The sequence below is a fragment of the Fundulus heteroclitus genome, chromosome 10 (assembly GCF_011125445.2).
Source record: "Fundulus heteroclitus isolate FHET01 chromosome 10, MU-UCD_Fhet_4.1, whole genome shotgun sequence".
Lineage (NCBI taxonomy): Eukaryota > Metazoa > Chordata > Actinopteri > Cyprinodontiformes > Fundulidae > Fundulus > Fundulus heteroclitus.
The window spans coordinates 9,726,257-9,746,346 of record NC_046370.1 but is presented as its reverse complement, the minus strand read 5'-3'; the positions used below and the strand labels follow the sequence as shown (position 1 = coordinate 9,746,346).

The 20,090-nt window shown below is 41.7% G+C and overlaps 1 protein-coding gene across 2 annotated transcripts; it reads right to left on the bottom strand.

Moving 5' to 3' along the window:
- Positions 1–14,685: 14,685 nt before the first annotated feature.
- Positions 14,686–18,346, bottom strand: socs3b (suppressor of cytokine signaling 3b). Of its 2 annotated transcripts, XR_002428325.2 has the most exons (3): positions 18,020–18,237; positions 16,207–17,050; positions 14,686–16,138 (listed from the first exon to the last, which is right to left on the bottom strand). XR_002428325.2 is itself a non-coding variant. In XM_012865367.3 (2 exons), exons 1-2 carry the CDS (start codon positions 18,116–18,118, stop codon positions 16,502–16,504), a joined length of 648 nt encoding a protein of 215 aa, XP_012720821.2. In that variant the 5' UTR covers positions 18,119–18,346; the 3' UTR covers positions 14,686–16,501. The 2 variants fall into 2 exon arrangements, 1 of the variants encoding a protein (XP_012720821.2); XM_012865367.3 differs by having other exon boundaries at positions 14,686–17,050; positions 18,020–18,346.
- Between the last annotated feature and the right edge of the window lie 1,744 nt (positions 18,347–20,090).

Below are 20,090 nucleotides of genomic sequence, written 5' to 3'. Positions count from 1 at the left end.
CCTTTTCAAAAGGTCTGTCAACCAGTCTGCATTTTTGTCATCCAGGAGAATCTCTGAGTTCAACCATTAAATCAAATTTTAAGATGAGGTGGGTAACGTAGCCAAATACACCACTGCTTTAATACATGTTTACTCAAATAGACGTAAAAAATTATAGAGTAAAGTAGGGTACTCAAAGTACTTGCATTATAGCCTACTGTTTAATCCGATTTAATTTGTGAAAAATTATGCAACCATACAGCAAATAAAATAAAATCACATACAGGCTCTGGTACTTTTAATAATACACTAAATAAGTAAAAATAAATCAAATCACTACAACAGAAACTCGGGAAATAGAAAACCCCCATTTTCAAATCTATATTTTGCACAACATGAGACCATTACTTAGAGTAGATAATGTAATGTAGACATGTTAGAACAGTGCAAAGTACTCCCAGTGATAAATATCTACTGTTTACAGCATGTTCACATGACCTCTAAATGATTCATCAGACTCAACAGATAGAAAATAATATTAGAGCAACAACGCTTGTTTACAAACAAAACGTCTCACCAGACCCAGATGCGTGTCTGGTTTGCATTTTTGGTCAAAACATGTTTTTTCGTCATTCAGCGAAGCAACTCGAGGTGGGTAGAGAAGCCAGAAATTGTACTCAAGTAGTGTTACTTAAAAATAACATTACTCGAATAGAGGTAAAAAGTATGGTGCAGTAAAGCTACAGTTAGAAGTATATTCTTTTAAAAAAGTCACCTAAATAAGTGTAACGATAAGACCTGATTTGTTGTTCATTCCAAAAATGTCAGCTGGATGTCCTGGCAGCTTGGAGGCCAGAGTTTCAAACTCATCCTCCGAATGCTGCCACACAGTTAAAAGCCAAACACTGTTTAAATTAAATATTGTATGCTCGAGCAATTTGATTTAAGTGGGGCTGGAGGACTCGATCTAAACCAGAAGCTGAAGCATCAGCATGCTTTTGGTCGTTGTTATTAACTTCTGGATGTATTTCAAAGGTTTTGAGATGTGCCTTGACTTGGCACTCAATTTAACTCAGGGGAGTAGAATCCATTTGTGGTTGAAAATGACATTTGCAGAGTTCAAATGTACAAGCGCATCACTTGTTTCTACTGAATTGCTGTGAGCAGTTTTCACTGGATCTTCCTTCTTAGCCAAAAAAAAAAAAAAAGAAGAAAAAATCAAAATGAATACCCTCAGAAGCTAAATGTAAGGATTATGATAAACAGAAAATTGTTTGATAAAATTAATTAGATCTGCACAGTTGGCCTTTTCAGCTTTCTTTTGTTGTGTTCTGGAGAATGAGACTTTTTTTTTTGTATTGTGGCAAACTTAACCAGACCATCAAGACCCTCTGCAGTAACCAGATGCAACCATTTTCATCTGTGCGTGTTCATTCATCTCATCCTTCATTTTTCCACTTTGTTGTCTTCCCCTCTCTGCCTGTCATTTCTAATTTTGTTCATTCAGCTGTCCTTAGATGTCGATCAGCTTGTGCAATTCTTTTTTTCCTACATCCATCCACACCAGACCTTCAGTTTACACCTCGCAGCATTGTTGTCACCCTCTTTTCACTCTTTTTTCTTCATCTTTCTTCCCTACAGTGCCCAGGTTCTTCCTCCCCTCTCACTCCATCCGCTCGATGGGAAGTCATGTGACTTCTCTGAAGCTGGGCCCTATAAACCAGCAGCACTTGGGGGGCTCTGTGTCTGTGCAGGTCTCTGATTGGTTCTTGCATTTAGACGCTGCTTTGTGCTCACACACACACAGATACACACTCTGCAGACCCCCTCTTTCCTTCTTCCAGGAACCGTTGTGATCCTTAGTGTTAGAAACAATAGCCCAACAGGGTTCTAAACAAATGTCTATGCATATGAAGTAGGCATATTTAAATGAAGCATTGAATAAAAAACCTTAGTTAATTCTCAGGTTGCGAAATTAAACATACAGAACAAAGCATTAATGTGTGTCATTTTCTGTATGCAGTTTAGAAAAGCCTGAATTTTGACTGACAACTATTGACTGAATAAATATTTATAAATGTGGAGAATATAGAAATATTTGGATTTTCAGGCTTTATTCCTAATTCCATTGACCTAATGCTTCAGTCCATCCATCCCTCCGTCCGCTCGTCCATCAATAATTCATGGGCAAATTTTTTATTTATACTTCAGAAAATGCCGAAGACTGAGAACTCTGAAATTTGAATCTGGAATAGTATTTTAAAATGAAAAAATGTGTTTTCCATGCAGGGACGGAAATTATAGCAAGGCAACAGGTGAACATACTTAATTTAAAGGTCTTGTTTAATCCAGCTGTATTCTTGCTGAGAGAAAAAAACAGAAAATATCTTTTGTCAGAAAAGTGTGGCTGCTTACAATCAGTATGTTTCAATAAAATTGAAAGGGTCTCTCAGCTTTATGTAAGATCTGGGTGATGGGTTTTGGCACAAAATTACACAAAATTTGCTCTTGACTCATCTGGGATTTCTAGTGAAGTGCTAGAATACCAGTTGTAGCCTAAGAAAAGGGAAATTGAGTGACGATTTCTTGAGGAGACCACAGTGTAGGCTACTGATAAAGAAACATACCATTACCATGAATCACTATGCATTACATTACCATGAATCACTATGCATCACATTACCATGAATCACTATAAAGTCTACTGTGTCTCTAATAACTCTTCCACATTTGTCCTCCATTGCTATTAGTTAACGTTCTGAGTTTTATTGTTCAGAACTTTCATAACCATTCATCCATCCATATACCCATCTCCATTGTCTTGGAGCCAGGGCTGGTGCCTATCTTTAGCAGTCAAGAGTCAGTACACCCTGGACGGGTCAGCGGTACTTCACAAGGAAAGAAATCTGTAAGTAAACAGTGTAAAAGGCTTCAGGTTCAAAGCCAACAAACACTGTGTGTTGTTAGTGAATGAAGTTCTTTGATGTATAATTAGACCATGTGATTTATGTATAATAAACGAGGCGTTGCATTGCCTGCTGGCTCTTTCAGTAGTTGTGCCAATTGTTGCCATCTTGCGTTCTGATAATTCTGCGGTACTGCCGGCCGGCATCGATGCTGATTGCGGCCAGTGCAAAACTCTTCTCAGACTGAAAAATGGCAAAGTAAACACCATCAGGACGAATGCTTGCTGTATATTGTTTTATTTTGAAGATGAATATATTTTTTGTGTTTTCTTTTAATGGTCAAAATATGTCAAACTAAGCCCATTTAAAATCTAAGTAGTTTTAGCAAGCTTCATGGATAAACATAGGTGAGTATCATCTGCATAATGATTTAGATTTATGAAATACCTAATGGAGCTTCTTCCAAAGTTGACTATTGGTCCAAGCACAGAACCCTGTGGAACTCCATGCTTTTTTACGTGTCCTGTCTCACAGTGTGGCACTAGGAATTGCTTTCTTAATGCCAAAGAGAGCCCAACACAGATACTTTCACAACACCATGATTTACTGTGGCAACATTGGTTGATGTTATTCATATATAGTAGACATGTAAGGGCGGGATAAACTGAGATTGTGTATACTATTTCCTAAGATGTTCAGGTTCAGATCTAACAAGCACTGTCTTCATTGCATTTTGAATCAAAAGAAATTAAGAAATCCAAGATTTTATCTTTATGTGCTTTTAGTTTGTTAATCCTATGTAGCCATGGAAATTTATATCATACTCTTTTTCTAATGAAACTGTTTATGTGTAGAATGTTGTTGAACAGAGTAATATTCCAAGCATAAAACGCTGTAGAATTCCATGATTAACTATTTTGTCTTAAAAGGGTGGATTTTTGTGTATATAAAGTGTAGTATTTTAGATTTCTGTGGCCCAGTGGTGCACTAGAGAATGAAAACTATGCTTTAAAATAAATCTGTCCTTGGTGAGTTGCCTGTTGATGGATTTTTATGTCTGGTCATTCTGGTCCAAGTTCTTTTATCTTCTTAATTTCCTCCAATAAAAGCCTCGTGAAATTATTATTTTGTAAATAAATGACTGAATGTTGGTTTGCTTTGCCACTGTCTCCTATATTTTCTCTGTAATTTGACTCTTTCGTTTGCATCCGTATATTGGATTGACTTTTCATCCTGCGCATCTGAGCTGTCAGGGATGAGTTTGAATGACAAGCATGATAAATATAATCTGATTAAATGAAGATTGTATGAATGTATAAAGTATCCTTAAGTAACCAATTAGAGATTAGCCTAAAGTCACGTGGAAAGTCCTAAAGTCCTTTGTCCAGCATCCCATGGTATTAAAACATTAACATTAGGCAAGGCAAGGCAAGGCAAATTTATTTATATAGCACAATTCAGTACAAGACAATACAAAGTGCTTTACATGATTAAGATATAGCAAAATAATAAAATGTAGATAGAAAATAGAATAAAAGCAAGTAGGGATAGAATGTAGTAACAAAAAAGAACATTGAAAACAGTAAAACTGTTTAACTAGAACAGTCAAAGGCAATTTTAAACAGATGTGTTTTTAATCTTGATTTAAAAGAACTCAGGCTTTCCGCACTATGTAGGACGTCTACATAAAGCACTTACCCCAGATAAACCCAAAACGGACAGTCAGATGCATTTTATCAGAGAACCGATGTGATGCTTTTTGTTACGTAGTTTATGTTTACATTGTATACAATTTTTTCTTGTAATTTTGATGGGGGTGGCGACCAGACACGCCCTATGGACAAGTTGCCGTCAGTTTAATTCTCCTATCGGTTCAAACGGTGCATGCTTTAGTCACCATAGTCCCGCATTCAGGTATAAAAACATCTGAGTCAGACACACATGCCCCCATGGCGAGTCAGACCCAGGAGTTGGAATCATGAGCACTGTGATTTGTTTAAGTGTTTAGCGCTGCTTTGAACGTTAGCCCATGTCAGCAATGACGCTGCTAACATCACTTTACTCGGAAACTGCACCCATTCTGTCCTCCACTACCTCGACAGCGCCGGCTTCCAGCAATGCTGTATGCTGAGTCAGCGCCTTCAGGCATTGACTTGAATGGATAACGTTAACTCCTGTAACGAGGGAGTTAATGTTATCTGTAGTTTTGAGGCCAATCTGTGGTGAAACTACCGATGTCGCCCTGGTCACTATGTTTTTCAACATGTCACTTTCCCTCATCCTGACCACAGCCCGTCTTAACACCCACAACTCATCCTCACACTTAGCCTCGCCCCTCAGGCCCTCTTGGCGTTTTCCACTTGGGTGGCATTTTTCAACATTTGTCTGAGTTATGCTTTTACATTCGGGTGAGTTCTACTGGTGTTTCTGAGGAGAAACTCAGTTAGTACATTAAATGTTTCATCTACCTGTGACTGCTTTGAGTGCACATGACCAAAAACATTGTAAAATATTGCGTAAGGACAGTTTTTCAGTGTTAAACTCGTTAAACATTCGGTGTTTTACTGTCCGTCCAGGAAGTGGACGGATTGATTTACTGAAAGTTTCTGCCTCTCTTGCCAGTTTTCCAGATTTCTCTGCACCTGTTAGACATGTAATTCATTCTATATAATATGGCTCTGTTGAAGAAAGACATGGGCTTATTATGCATCACACTTTCTCTCTTCCTCTTTTTGTACTAGCTTCACGTGTTCTTCACTTCATTTTGCTGTCTGGAATGGAGTTTCTCTTCCTCTATTCTTACTATATACAGGCCTGAAATTTTTTTTTATATTTTACTTCCAGCAATTGACTATTACCACAGTTTAGTGGTGCAAGAGATGACAAAAATGTCCAATTTCTGGTTAAGAGCAATCAAAGAAAGCGTCACAAGAGGTCGGATTTCCTTGTTGGCAAAGAAGAGGAAATTTCACAACTTCTGCATTTTTATCGTACTCCTAATACTGACGGCGTGCGCAGTAAGCATCTAATCTTTGGTTTTTCTTTAGTAACTGGGAAGAGGAACACTTTGTAAGATGAAAGAACAAAGAATCAGCTTTAAGTTTGTGCCCACAGACAAAAAAATTTCACTTTAGCTCCTCTTTGCTCTCAATGAAGACAATTTTTAAACATCTGCAGGGAAATAGAAAATAAAGGTTTATTTATAATTATAGAATAAAGGCAGTGTGACTTTTACTAATAAAGAATCTCTTCACCCCGGCTCTGCGGCCTGTTCTGAAGAGATGGGATCCTGACGTTCATTCATGACTCAAAACCCCCTTACTCACCACATATGCATGTGCATATGGTAGTGCTTGAACTCGTGTGTGCGTGTGTGTTTTTCTGCCACAGTGTCAAACTGAAATACTGTACAGCCTTGTTGGCTGGTTGCTGTGGGGACACGCAGTGACACCTGAGAGTGTTGGAGGGTTGGGTCTGACTCCTTGCTGTTACAGTAAGTCATTTGGCATCTGAGCTTTTCTGCCGCTACGTTTGTGCAGCTGCGAACAGAGAGTAAAAAAAAAAAAAAAAAAAAGAACTCCAAGAGGAAACAATGCGTCTTTGCCTACAGTCTTAAAACAGCTGTGTTTAAAACATACCCTGCTTGGGTTAATTTGCTGACCCGGTCCTGGGTCAAATATGGACGGATCCGTGTTGACGTATGGTTGATGTACCACAGCAGGGTCGGGTTATGGATTTAACTGAGACTGGGTACGTTTATTTATTTTTTTGTCCAAAATAAAAATTGTTAAAGTGTATAACGTTAGGGCTACCAGGGTGGGTCGAAATACGTAATACATCCATTTTATTTACCCAGTCTGGCTGGCTTCATTCTAAGATGCTACATTTTGCAGATGGTTCTAGTTCTTACACTTGACAGCACCGCTTTTAAAATGTCGACTGACCGAAGACTTTGATTTCTGTCCTTCCTGATCAAAAGAGATGAAATATAGGAAGAAATTTGACTCAAAATGGCTTTGTACACTCCACTGGGAACTGTATTAGGTACACCTGTTCAGCAATCAATCTGTTTCGGTGTCTACACTGCAAAAACAGAACTAAAAATAAGTAAATTCTTCTTGAAATGAGTGTATTTGTCCTTGATTTGCGCAGGTAAATAAGATGATTTGCCAATGGAATAAGATTTTTCCACTTAAAATAGGAACAGTTCATCTCCATAATCTTATTTCAAGTGCAGGATGTCTAATTTTCTAATTTTAGGGGCAAAGATACTCATTCCATTGGCAGATAATCTTATTTTCTGGCTCAAATCAAGGACGAATAGACTAACTTTAAGAACATTTTACCTGTTTTAGATCTGTTTTTGCAGTGTAGAAGCGGTGAAGATGACTTGCTGAAGCTCAAATCGAGCATAAGAATGGGGAAGGACGGGCTATAAGTGACTTTAGCTCGTTGGATTATTTTAGAGACAGCGGACCTGCTGGGATTCTTGGATTTAGATTCTGATGCACAACGATCATTCGAGATTAAAGAAAATGGTCAAAAAGAAGATAAAACACTCAGTGAGTGGCAGTTGTGAGGATGAAAATGCCTTGTTTATGTCAGAGGAAAATAGGTGGACTGTCATATTCTTTAGGACTTTTTGTGTTCAAGTTTAATTTGGTGCTTTATGTGTATTTATATTCTGCTCCTTTATTCGCTGTCTGGAGGCTTTTTAATTTACATCTCTGTGACTGTTTGGTTTCACCTACCTGCCTTCCTCCCTGCTTTTGGGTTCAGCGCTTCCCCATTCCACGACAAAGCCTGATCCAAGAAAAAGCAGCTGTATACAATCAAAACGTGCAGATTATTATCCCACAAGTAGCAGAGGACCAGACAGGTGTCGAGGCAAAAACCCATCTGGCCGTAAATCTGCACTCAGATAAAGGTGGTCACAAGCTTAGGAAAACGCTGTGTTTGTGCGCTACAGTGAGCGTATCGGAGCAAATCCAAAGTGAGTGTCTTTACAGGCTTGGACGCACACAAACGCATGCATACACACATGGTATTTAAGTGCATTCGCCTGTCTGCATGCTACCCATATGGTTTTTATTGATCCGTGTCCCCGCTATACCCCTTCTGCTGCCTCGGGTTCTTTCTGTTTTTTTTCTGTCCGCTGCGTGCGCTGACGGTGAAGGAATGATGGAACGCTGCAGGGTAAATCTCTGGTTTCCTGGAAGCTGGTCTGGCTTTATCAGAAGCGGCTGTGACAATACTCGAACTGATGGGCGAACCAAACATCTCTCCTACGAGCGTCCATCGAGCTGCGAAGAAGCCTTCCAGGAAGGAATAATGAGCAAGCTAGAGGCCCTTCCTGGAAGGCCGGAACAGACTGCCAGTTGCGAGGCATTTTCCTAACATCTTTTTAAAAAAAAAAAAAAAAAAAGGAAAAATTTCCAGCCTCAAGACTTGATGGAGCTGACTTTGGCAGGAGGTCAGAAATGTAAGAAAGCACACCAGGAGCTGTTGGTTATGCTTAGATTTTAATCAAGCTGCAAGAACAGGATTAGTCCAACAGCATTTCGCATTGCTCAACCTGCTCCCCGTTTCCTTCTGCTGCACTGAAACATGCAGTTAAAGCAGAGAAAAGGGCGATGCCCGAACGACGGCTCCATGAATGTATGATTGTTGTGGAAAGAAAAGAGGGTCCAAAAAAAAAAATCGAGTTGTCCGAGAGCCGGGTGTTGTGCTTGGCTGAGGCTGCTGTTGACAACCGTTGAGCTGGACACAGCAAGTCATAACCCGAAAAAAAAAAAAAAAAAAAAAAATGAATCATAGGGGAAAGACTTTGTGCGAGCGTGTGAGATTCACAAGAGGAGCGAAGGATACGGGCAAAATATTCCAGCTCCACTCACCAGGCAACTATGGGGAACATAAAATGAGTCACGGCGAGCTGAGCTGGCTTATTTAGACAATGTGTTTGTGTGTGAAACTGGATTTCTCCGGTTGGATTTTTTGGGAAAGAGGGCTCACTCGGTTCTGTTTGTCTGTTTGACCGACGACGCTTATCAGCAAGTGCCAACTCGGTTTTCCCTCTCATAAACAAACGGAGACCCACATGCACACTCCGTCAAGGCAAAATGGAAACAGAACCATTGTGATTACTTCCAATCAGATAAGCTGCAAAAACAGGCATTATACACTGTCCCCGGTCTCACAGGTACACTTTCTACTAAGTCATGTGTGTCAAACTGCACCGTCATTGTTTATTAAACAAAGATGAAGGTTAAATGGAAAAAAAAAAAAAAAGATGAACACCTTGGAGAACCATTTTTAGCAGCAGTTACGTCATTTGCTGTATGCCTATCACTCTGTCACATTGCTGCGAAGGAATTTGACCTACTCTTCTTTACACAACATTGCTTCATTGCTTTGCGTGACCCGGTTTGGTTCCAAGCTACAGGCGGCAGGACATTGAAACCCCCTTCATTCATTTTTTTTTTCCATTCAGCCGTTCAGCCGGAGACTTGCTGCTGCGTTTGGTATCATTTTCCCATCGAGGACCCAATTCAGGTCAAGCTTCAGGTGTCTGACAGGTTATCTCACATTATTTTGGTGCACAGAGGATCTCACGGTCGACTCAATTGGCTGCAAGCAGGTCCAGGGGTTGCCGAAGAAGCCCAGCCGTTCGCCACGATTTATTACAGTTGGTAGGAGATGTTTGTGAGCGGCGTTTTATCCGAACAGGGCGCTGTTCATTGTGCCAAAAACATCTGTACCTTGGTCACAGGAGGACCTTGTTCCATCATTCAAATGCAACTTTAGACACCTAAGTTATACAGCCGTAATCTTTTTTTAGCAAGGGCTGGCTTTTCTCTTGGCAGCAAGCCGTAAGCCTACTTGTTCACACTTTTTTTAATAGTCCTGTCATGAACTTTAATCCTTAATACGCTAACCAGTGCCTGCAGAGTGGGAGATTTTTGCAGTTTCATCAAGCATTACATGTTCGGAATTTTTCCCAATGTCCGTTCTTGGGAAGATTTCCCTGTTTTCCACTTGTGAATAACATGTCTCGTTACAGAAATGTGGACTTTGGTTAGTTTCAAAACGGTTTCACGAACCCTTCCCACAGTGATCGGCAGCAGCGGTTCTTTCCTTACAGTCATTGCTGATGTCTTTCCATCCCGGCATCGTGTTGATACACATGTGGCTGCCAAAAACTGCTTGAGCTCGACCCACTTTGGAAAAAAAAACCCTCCTGTTAGACAGATGGCCTCATCTTTAGCTGAAGAAAACTGGGATATGCGTTGGAGATTATGGTTTCATCAGTGACTCCAAGGTAACCCGGGCCCTGTGGCTGCAGACCAGACTAATTTATCCACTCTCCACCACTGCCGCTTGACAGTTCAAATAAGTTGTTTGGTGCAGCAATATGTGTAAGCTTAAGATTGTTAAGAAATTACAGATTTAAGCAGTAATTAACGTAATCTAAGACCATTAGTTAGAAAATGTTGAAATATATGTTTTAAAGCAGGGGTGTCAAATTCATTTCTATACGGCTCCACTTTGGCGTCACAAAGTCATTAAAAGGGCCGGTTGCACGTGTATAGACAATACTTTTCATTTCATAATTTCATTTCAGTTCACATAGAAGTATAAAAAATGCACAGTAACATAAAAGTAGCAACCTTAGGCCCAGGTTATACAGTTTATTTGCAAAAGGAGTTGATATTGGGGTGAGTTACACCCACAGGAGGCACAGTTTTAGCCACTTTATACACTTTAAAAGGATATATGCCTCTACTTTATGACATTGTATACCTTTTTTGGCTCTTGAGGGCCGGATAATTTATCTTGATGGGCCGGATTCGGCCTGCGGGCCTTGAGTTTGACACCTATGTTTTAGAGGGTCTAAAATTGAGATTGACAGCTGGTGTTTTTTCCTTCTTGACATTGTGTTACCACACACACCTTATACAGAAGGCTGATTATCAGCATTTCACTAATTGATTATTGCTGCCACCCTTCCTTTTATTTCCTTTGGAAGCAGGTGCATCTCAATAGATTAGAGGATGACAGAATAGTTTATTTCAGTGACTCAAAATCAAGAAAGTAAAGCTTATATGTGTATTTTGAGCACCGTGTTGTTTTTAAGCGTATGAGTGAAAAGTTTAGTGGAAGGAGAAGCGGCGGCTGACAAAATGTGAACAAATAACACGCATAACCATAGCCTTGAGAGGGTTTTGATGACTCCTCAGTTAGTGACGATCTGGGCAGCCAAGTCTTCTGTCGGCGTTGCTCTGTTGCTGTTTTTTTTTTTATTCTAAGGTCAGTGAAGCTTTGCACCTGGATATATGACTTCACTGTAAAAGCAGGAATTGGCAAATGCCCACACTGCATTACAAAAACCTGCTTTAATGACCATACTGTGCTTGTTCTTGCCTGATCTAAAGAGGAAGATGTAGACATGCTGTGGGCCAAAATTAAAACATTTTATTCAGGGCATTCTTGTCAGTAAGCTGACATTATTGTATTAAAAGCACCTTGCATAGATTTTTATTTTCTTTCTGAGAAGCTGATGGCAAAATCATCACAATAAACATAAATACACCCTTTAAATCTATCACTGTGTGAAATTAATCTATATCATGAGTGCATTCTCTACAGTTAATTACAACTTTTTCAGTTTTCTATTTTATTCAGATTCACCCGTACTTGGTGTGTCACAAACCTTTATCATTCTGGCTTTTGGTTTATAATAATAGTGCAAGTCTTATGTGCTTTTATACATCTGAGGTAAGATTTAAATAATGAGTAGTCTACCTTTTTTTTTATATATGCCCTGAAGCATAAAACTAGATTCATTCCCTACAGCTACGAGAAATAGTCTTGCATGTATCTTTTTCTTCACACCAGCAAAGAGATTAAACTCCACATTTTCTCCCCGATGTTTTAAAATCCAGCCTGACTTTGTTTCTGCGTGAATTTCCTTGAAGAAATAAACCTTTTTTTTGTCTCTCTCTCATCAGCGCTCCGTCATTTATCGCACACAAACACCCCCTCGCGCAGAGACAACTCATTCACTCCTTCTCGTAGGCACACACTAACACCAGGCGAGCCGTAAAAAGTCAACTCAATTAAAGTGCCTCTTTCCTGGAAGCCGGCCTCAGACGGAGCACAAGGTATGCAGGGAATGGGAACCGTGTGTGTGTGTGTGTGTGTGTGTGTGTGTGTGTGAAGATGTGGTGGAGGTGGGGAGCTGAGAAAGGAAGAAACTCACCTCCTGCTTAATTTTGCCAACAGCAATCTCACTTAACGCGCACAGATTCGGCCCCTGGCTTGAGACTGAAACCATGGCCTGACATAAATCTAGTCCACGTGGATGCTCTCACCTTTCTGACCTCACACACTCCCCAGAGGACACCATTCTCTGTTTCTCTCCTAGCCCACCCCCCCTTCCCAAGCAGGATGTATAAAATCCCGCTGCATTCCTTTTCCAGTCAAGTCCAGCCCCAACGTCAGCTTTCTGCACACTAACTGCTGTGTCAAAGGTTTGCCCCCGAATCCGTGCTTCTGGGAATCCCTGTGTCACAGCGTGGCGCACAGATCAGGCATCGGCTCGGAAACCTTCACCGATGCTTACGCAATTTACCCACAATGCTCCGCTGAAAAAATACGAGAAGTAAAGATTGCAGCAATTTTAAGCCCTCAAACGTGCAGCCGTCCGCCCGAAGCCCTCTCTCTCTCTCTCTGACTGCATAAACACGTCTTCGTCCAGCTAGGAAATCCCATCTGACAGTAAATAATCTTGTTGTGGAGCCAGGAATTGCTGGAATACAGACTGCTTTACAATACGTTACAGTAAGTTAGAGCGTATCAGTCAATATTGACTCAGCTGGGAGAAAAGGAGAAGCGCCGCGGGAGGCAAAAGAGCGAGGAAGTAACACACATGGCACATGGAAGTGGCTTTTGTAAAAATAGTGCTCTTTAATATAAATTATTGAAATATTTTAGAAATATAAATATGTGCAACGTTCCTTTTTCATTTATTATGTAATGCTTTTGACATTGCAGATATTACAGCTTGTATTTTGCCAGACTAGTGGCCAGCCTTTTTGCAAGTGAGTCTTTATAAAAGACAAATGATTCACATCTACTGCTGCAGGGCAACATGTAAGAACTTGGTGTTTCATTTTTTTATGCAAGACAGTAAGACCCAGATCTGACCATTAAAAAAAAACAAAAACGATGTGCATCACTGTGGCTACATTAACTCACTCTGTTTGATGATGTAAAAAAAAGAAAGAAGAAAAAAAGAAAAAACAGAAAAAGAGGCTACCACTCCAATATGGATTACAGGTGAGTATGAGCACAGGAACAACACAACAAAAATATCAAAAATATGGGTCAAATCTGAGTCTTAGAGTTAGTTTTACAAAAGGCATTTTTTTAAAGAATCTCTAAAGGGAATATCTTTTTTCCCTTGATGTTCTCCAGAGGCAAAAAAAAGGTTATAAACAGTCCAACTAACATGTTTCCTCTTAACTCCTTCATGAATGGTGCAGAGGAGCGAGAGAGGGAGAGAGAGAGAGAGAGAGAACAGGCATACAATCCAACACAAAAGGCTTAAAAGGGAATAAGTTAATAATGTTGTTACACAGATGCATCTATCTGCCTGAAAAATAAAATACATAAGCATGTACTTCGATGCACTTTTTTTTTTAGTTTAATATTATAAAACCATCACAAACATTTTTTTTTAAAGTGGAATCTGAAAGTTGGAGTTGTCGGGTCAGAACTCAAAGAAAAATGTGAAATGGATATTGGCCTGATTTGGTGTGGCTCCGGTAATTGTGCAGGTTTTAAGACGGACCCAGTCAAAGGTGGTCTGAAGGTCACAGTTAGGAAACTGGAAAGCAGTTTCCAATGTTCTTCAGCTCTTTTTTTTTAGATCTGACCTGCTGATTGTGATTTTTAGCAACTATGATTCTTTTTTTAAAGGACTATAAGACATGGGAAGAAAACAAATGTGCCGCAGGTAGAGGTAGTATATTTGAATCCAACAGAAGTTGAAGATAATTCCCTTAAATGCATTAAGCAGCTGTCCCAACCTGTTTTTTTTCCATGCTTAATGCTGCATATATCCCTTTGGATACAAAACTTCTACCTATACAAACAAACCTGTAGCACTCGAGTTGTGGAGTTGAAACCTTTACACATGGTTTATTTTTGCTAAAGCTCTAATACGATAATAATAAAAATAATCAGAATCAGTAAATCTGTATTACCCAGGAAAAGTCTGATCAGTGCAACTCTTTCATGGTCAATACTAAGACTATAACAAAAAATATATCGGAATAAATAGGCAACAGGTTCCCTGAGAGGTAGCGCCTTATAAACCAAACAGAAAATAAAGACTATTCCAATTTAGGCATCAAAGAAAATGTCTCTAACTTTTATCTGTCAATGTACACGCTGTTGGTCGATACGTTTATAGACTGAAAATGGTGGTAGTTCTTAGTTTTCATACATTAATGAAAAGAAATCTGCCGTCTCAGGCCGACTGGCTGACACATCTCTAGTGTTTTGCATTGGATACGGCCCTAACAACTTCCCAATGCAGAGGTGTGGACCAGTTTCGGTTTAATTTGCAAGCCAACAATGACATTAACGATTCCCCATTACCAAGGGGGTGGACCTGTTTCGGCTCAATTTGCATGTCATCTAAGCCATTACAAGGCCTTTGTTGGGTAATGCTATAAAGCTTGCAACTCCACACTACTCCAGACATTTTGAATTGAGAAAGCTTTCTGGATAGGAAGCGAAACATCTTAAAAAAAAATCCAGTTGTTTTGTTTTTTAACTTTTTTGGAATGATCATAAGCTGGATGATTGAGAATCTTCACCAGCATTTTGCATATGGAGTTCCTGGCTCAGAATGGACAATGAAATGCAGATTCATGCTTTGTCTTTCAACGGTCAATTTAAAACTGGGTTGCAAACCGGTTGAGCCAAATTCTAATATTTATCACTAACCAAAAAAAAGCAGTTTTGATTCATTTATTTACCAGGAAAACTATTTGTTTTCCACCATCTGGCGTGTCCATCACTGAGGGAAAAATCAGCCGATTCCAATCTCTAGCTGATCAATCGGTGCATCTCAAATTCCCGTCTGTACATTTAATGCTTTAAACCTCACATATTTTTTTGTCTGTGTAAACGTATTAACAAACATCACGCCTTTGATGCAGTTTATTTTGAATTCTATGCAGGAAAACTTTGATAATTTTCCTTTGGTTTTGAAGCTACTTCCTTCATATTGGACTCTGCAGCCCTTTAGCTGCCAAATTAAAACAACATATACACGTAAATGGGTTTGTCTTATAGTCCTAAAATAAAAGAAATAGCATTGAAATTGACAGGTCATGAATCCAAATCCAAATCGGACATCACTGTCGGCACGGTACAGGTCAGGTCGTCGCATTTCTAGCTAAAATGCTCTAAAAGAGCTGATTTCAGACGGAGCCAAAGCCGTTATATTTACACAAGCTACATCCTGTCGGACTGCATCATCAATCTAATCAGTGTTTTTATCAAGCTGTATACCAGTATGTCTCCTCCTCCTTCAGTTTCCCCTTTCCTAATCCCATTTCCCGCTCTTCTACCCCCCCTGCTATCTTCCCACCCTTCTTCCTTCCACATCCCCAGGATTATTACTGCAAATCTCCAGCGATCTTTACATCTTTGCAGTCTGGATAAAAATAATTTCTTCTTCGTCTTCTTCTTCATTCATTTGGTCCTCCAGCCAAAACGCCCTTGTGTCAATAACAAGCTTTTGTCTCGGCGACTGCGGTCTGTTTTCTGTCGCTGTCACGGCGCACATTCATCAAAAAAAAAAAAAAAAAGATGGAGGGTTTGGGTAATGGAGGAGGAACAAGAAACAAATAGCAGAAGAAGAAACGCTTTGTAATGATTTTTTTTTTTTTTTTTTGTTGCCCCACTCAAACAAAACCTTCATGTGGGCCGGTACCTGCATGAGTGTGTGTGTGTGTGTGGAGCTAGCGTGCATGGACAGCCCACTCCCCTCTATGTGGCAACATTTGCGGGAAAAGGGAATGGAAATATGTGCACAACCACAACGCACACACTCAGACAAACAAATACTGTATGCCGGGCTCTCTTCCCCGCTCTCTCTCTCTCTCTCTCTTCTCGTTTGGACTTTGCCTTTTCTCTTCAACTCCTCCTTCATTCACTCCCTTCCCCGTCTCTCTGTCCTGTGATCCAAAATATTGGAAAAAATAAGGACGTGGTTTTTCTTAAGAGCGTTGAAAAAAAACCCCACCGGCATCAGTGACGACGTGATCCCCGGGCGTCGTTTACAATCTTCTACGAGGCTCTGCTCTGCGTCTGAGTCAGTCATAGGAAACGCTGACCTCTGGTTTCATCTGCCACCACGCACTAGTGGTCAGGTTCTCCCCCAGGCGGGAGAGACGAGGTAATCGCCGGCCACCCAGATCAGACTCCGGCACCTGGGAGTTGACGTAGACAGCGTCCAACAGCGGTTTAATTAAAAAATAAAACCGGTTCCGGTCACAGCGACCTCATTTCAGTCCGACCGGCTCTTGAGAAGCGGCCCGTCAGATAGGAGCGTCGTACTTCTGCATGAAGTCTCTGAGCGTCTGCGGGAGCTGCTCAGCCTGCTCCAGCTCCCCGAGGCCCGCTTTGTTCAGAGTCCTCCGACACATGTGTTGCAGGGACGAGATGGAGCTGACGAGAGGCTTCAGAAGCTCCAGCGGGATTTTCTCCTCGCCGGCGTGGATCAGGTAAACGGTGTGTCCCTTCTCCGCGGCGTTCCCGCCGCACGCCCCGTCCCCGGTCCGCTCCGCGTCCGGCCGTCTCCCCATGTAGTGCGAGACGAGTTTCAATACGCAGTCGAACTGCGGCAGCTCCTCGGTGTTCTGCGGGTCCGGCTCCATGAAGAAGCCCCCTTCCTCGCTGTGGATGCGCAGGTTCTTGGTTCCTCGGGTCGTCCGCACGGACAGGGTGAAGAAATGGTGGCGGTCCGAAGAGTCGCGGATGAGGAAAGTGCCGGGGGGTTCGGAGCGCAGCAGGTAGTTGGCCTCCCGGCCCCCAATGGCCCCCCAGTAAAAGCCGCTCTCCTGGAGTTTACGGTGAGCTCTCATCACCTGAAAACAGACAGAAAGATACAATGAGCTTCGATCTTCCCCCATTATCAGGGCCTTTCACACCTGTTCCTCAGATCAGTTCTGTTTATTACTCAGAAAATCATTAAGATGTTAAAACCAAGGTTTCCTAGAGATTTATATGTGGGACCTGGAAAAACCAGACTGTATGGAAGAGGAAAGCTGGATGGATGGATGGATGGATGGATGGATGGATGGATGGATGGATGGATGGATGGATGGATGGATGGATGGATGGATGGATGGATGGATGGATGGATGGATGGATGGATGGATGGATGGATGGATGGATGGATAGATAGATAGATAGATAGATAGATAGATAGATAGATAGATAGATAGATGGATAACTAAACGGTTCGTCAGCCCTATAGATGGACAGATCGGCAAAGGAAAGCACTTATGGAAAAAAACCAATGAAGAATGGTCGAAGGGATTTTGACTGACGAAGGGATGAATGGATAGACAAACAAATGGCTGGATGGACCGATAGAAGACAAAATGATCAATGGACAAAGAGGAACGAACGAATGAATCAACAAATGAACGTACCGATGAAGCAAAGAACAGGTGACAGCCAAAAACAGATGCATGGAGGCAGAAATGGACGCATAAACAGACAATATGGATTTGTGGCCAAAATGGGTGCAGGGGTGGATAGGATGGACAAACTGGACAGAGGGATAGAAAGGTAGATGGACAAGAACAAACAGATGGAGAAGAAAAAAAGGATGGGCGGACAAACCTATTGGCTAGATGGACAGTTGTCTTAGAAGAGGCATTGAATGAAATGAAGAGTGGACAGATAAACGAATGGAAAGACTGAAGGATGGATTAATGGATGCCATATATAGACAAGGCGAAGAGGAAAAGTATCTGGAATATAAATCAACCCCCCCCCCCTTCTCTTCTAAGGCAGCAGCCCGATAAAACCCTCGGGGTGTCACTGACCTGCTGGTAGTGTTCATGCGAGCTGAAGGGCTTGTAGTGAAGCAGGGTTAAGTCTGACCCCTGGATCCTGCTGCTCTCCGACGGGATCACGCTGCTCATGGCGAGGGGCCTGGCTACCGTGGCGCCATGGCCCCCTGCCTCTGCCCTCCGGTCGAGGGGCAGGGGGCCCAGAGCCGACGCCCCGGGGCGAACAGGTGGGGCCGAGCGGCAGGCAGGGTGAGCGGAGACGGAGGGGGAGCGGGGCGACGTCGGTGGAGTCACACGCCGGGTCCAGGGCCCCGGGGAGGAGGGATCTGATGCATCCAGAGAGGGGCTGTGAGAGAGCACCTAAACACAGCTGGAGGGAGACAGAGAAGCGGGGGGGGGATTAGGCATTACTATCTATATATAGGCTGATGACAAGCAAACACAAGAACCACGCTGGAAACTTGCACTCCTTCATGCGCAGGGACATAAACAAACGAGCACTTTGCCACACTGGAGCTCTCGGTTTACCCCACATAAAATGCAGTTATGGCGACGGTGACAGATGCGCGTAAAGCAGGACCGGGGTTATATTTAGTTTAAATGAATCCTCGAGCGTACTCGCTGCTGCAACGCGCAGCCAGACGGACACTGGATCCTGATTGCTTTCAATTGTCTTCGATCGGCGCACCGCAACAAGGGATTTCTGAATCGGGGTCACAGCGAAAGAGTCCGGCACACTTTTTTCTCCTCCCTTCCCCCCCCCTTTTTTCTCTTTCACTGAATAACTCTTTATCCGTGTTCATGGGGGTGGGGTGGGGGACTTCCTCCGGTTTCACTGGGATAGAATAATAATAATGGAGCCAATCTGGCTCGCTTTGTAGCACCCGCTCCATCGGACAGTGAGCTGCAGAGAGACGGCGAGGCTGAGCAGGCGACGCCGGTCCAGAAAGCAGGACCGAGCCGCTGCTGGAAGGGGGGGGGGGGGGGCATCCAAATTGCAGCAGCACTTCATTAAAGGGCTGCTTCGCTCCTCCGACTAATCGAACATGAATCGAATTATTCGTCACTGAACTGAGATTCTCTTAAAATACTTTTTTAATATATTTTTTGTAAAAAAAACAAAACAAAAGTATGATTTCAATGCACTCTGTGACAACCTTAGATGCTGTCAAACTAAAAAAAATAAATAAAAATTGATAATTTGTAGGGATGTATCTGTCTGGCTTGTCCCTCATCATCCTTATTTAAATCAGCAGGGCTGCAGGCTCTACCCAAGCAAATAGTTTGGCTTATTAACAAGCTAACATCGGGTTCTTATACCCGTGTGTCAGTAAAAAGCTATAACATTTTGAGAAATGAACACTTAAATACTACTGCTAGCGTGTATTTATTCTGTTTTTTGTTAAAGCCCATGCATCAAAATGCCTTGTTGTTTTTTTAAGAGTTGCACCAATCAGACTTTTCTTGGCCAATACCCATTTCCGGTCATCTATAGGCTCTGACCTGCCAATTGTTAACAAATATTTATTTCATTCTTTTTTTCTAAGCACCTTTATACAAAAGAGAAAAATGTGCTGCAGTTTTCTAGAACAAGGTAAAACGTTTTGGAATCCTGTAGATATTATGAAGAAACAACTAGATCAAAGTAGATGTTTCTAGCCTTAATTTTACAGAGTGGATGTACATCCTGTTGGTTGGTGCCCTTACACACTGGAAATAGTTTACAGTCTTGATTCATTTGTTATTAAGGGGAAAAACATCTTCAGCAATTGATCTGCCAGTCACCAATCAGAGCCAATGAGGAGGAAATTGGCTAATTTCCATCTCCTGCCAATTGACTGGTGCACTGATCACGCCTTTGCTGGCTGATGCCAATTTCTATGAAGCCCGCCCTGCCAATTCCAGGCTTGATTCCCGTATCTTACATGAGTACATGCTATGTTGTGGATTTTGGTTTTTGCTGTAAAACCCCAAGATAATTAGTGGCCTTAGTGGCGCCACCAAGTGGGAATTAGAGGTGTTGGGATGGTGGCAGGCAGAGGTCAACCTCCTGCCCTGTGCATGTGCATAATTTTATATGACAGCAAATTCAAATTAGGAGACA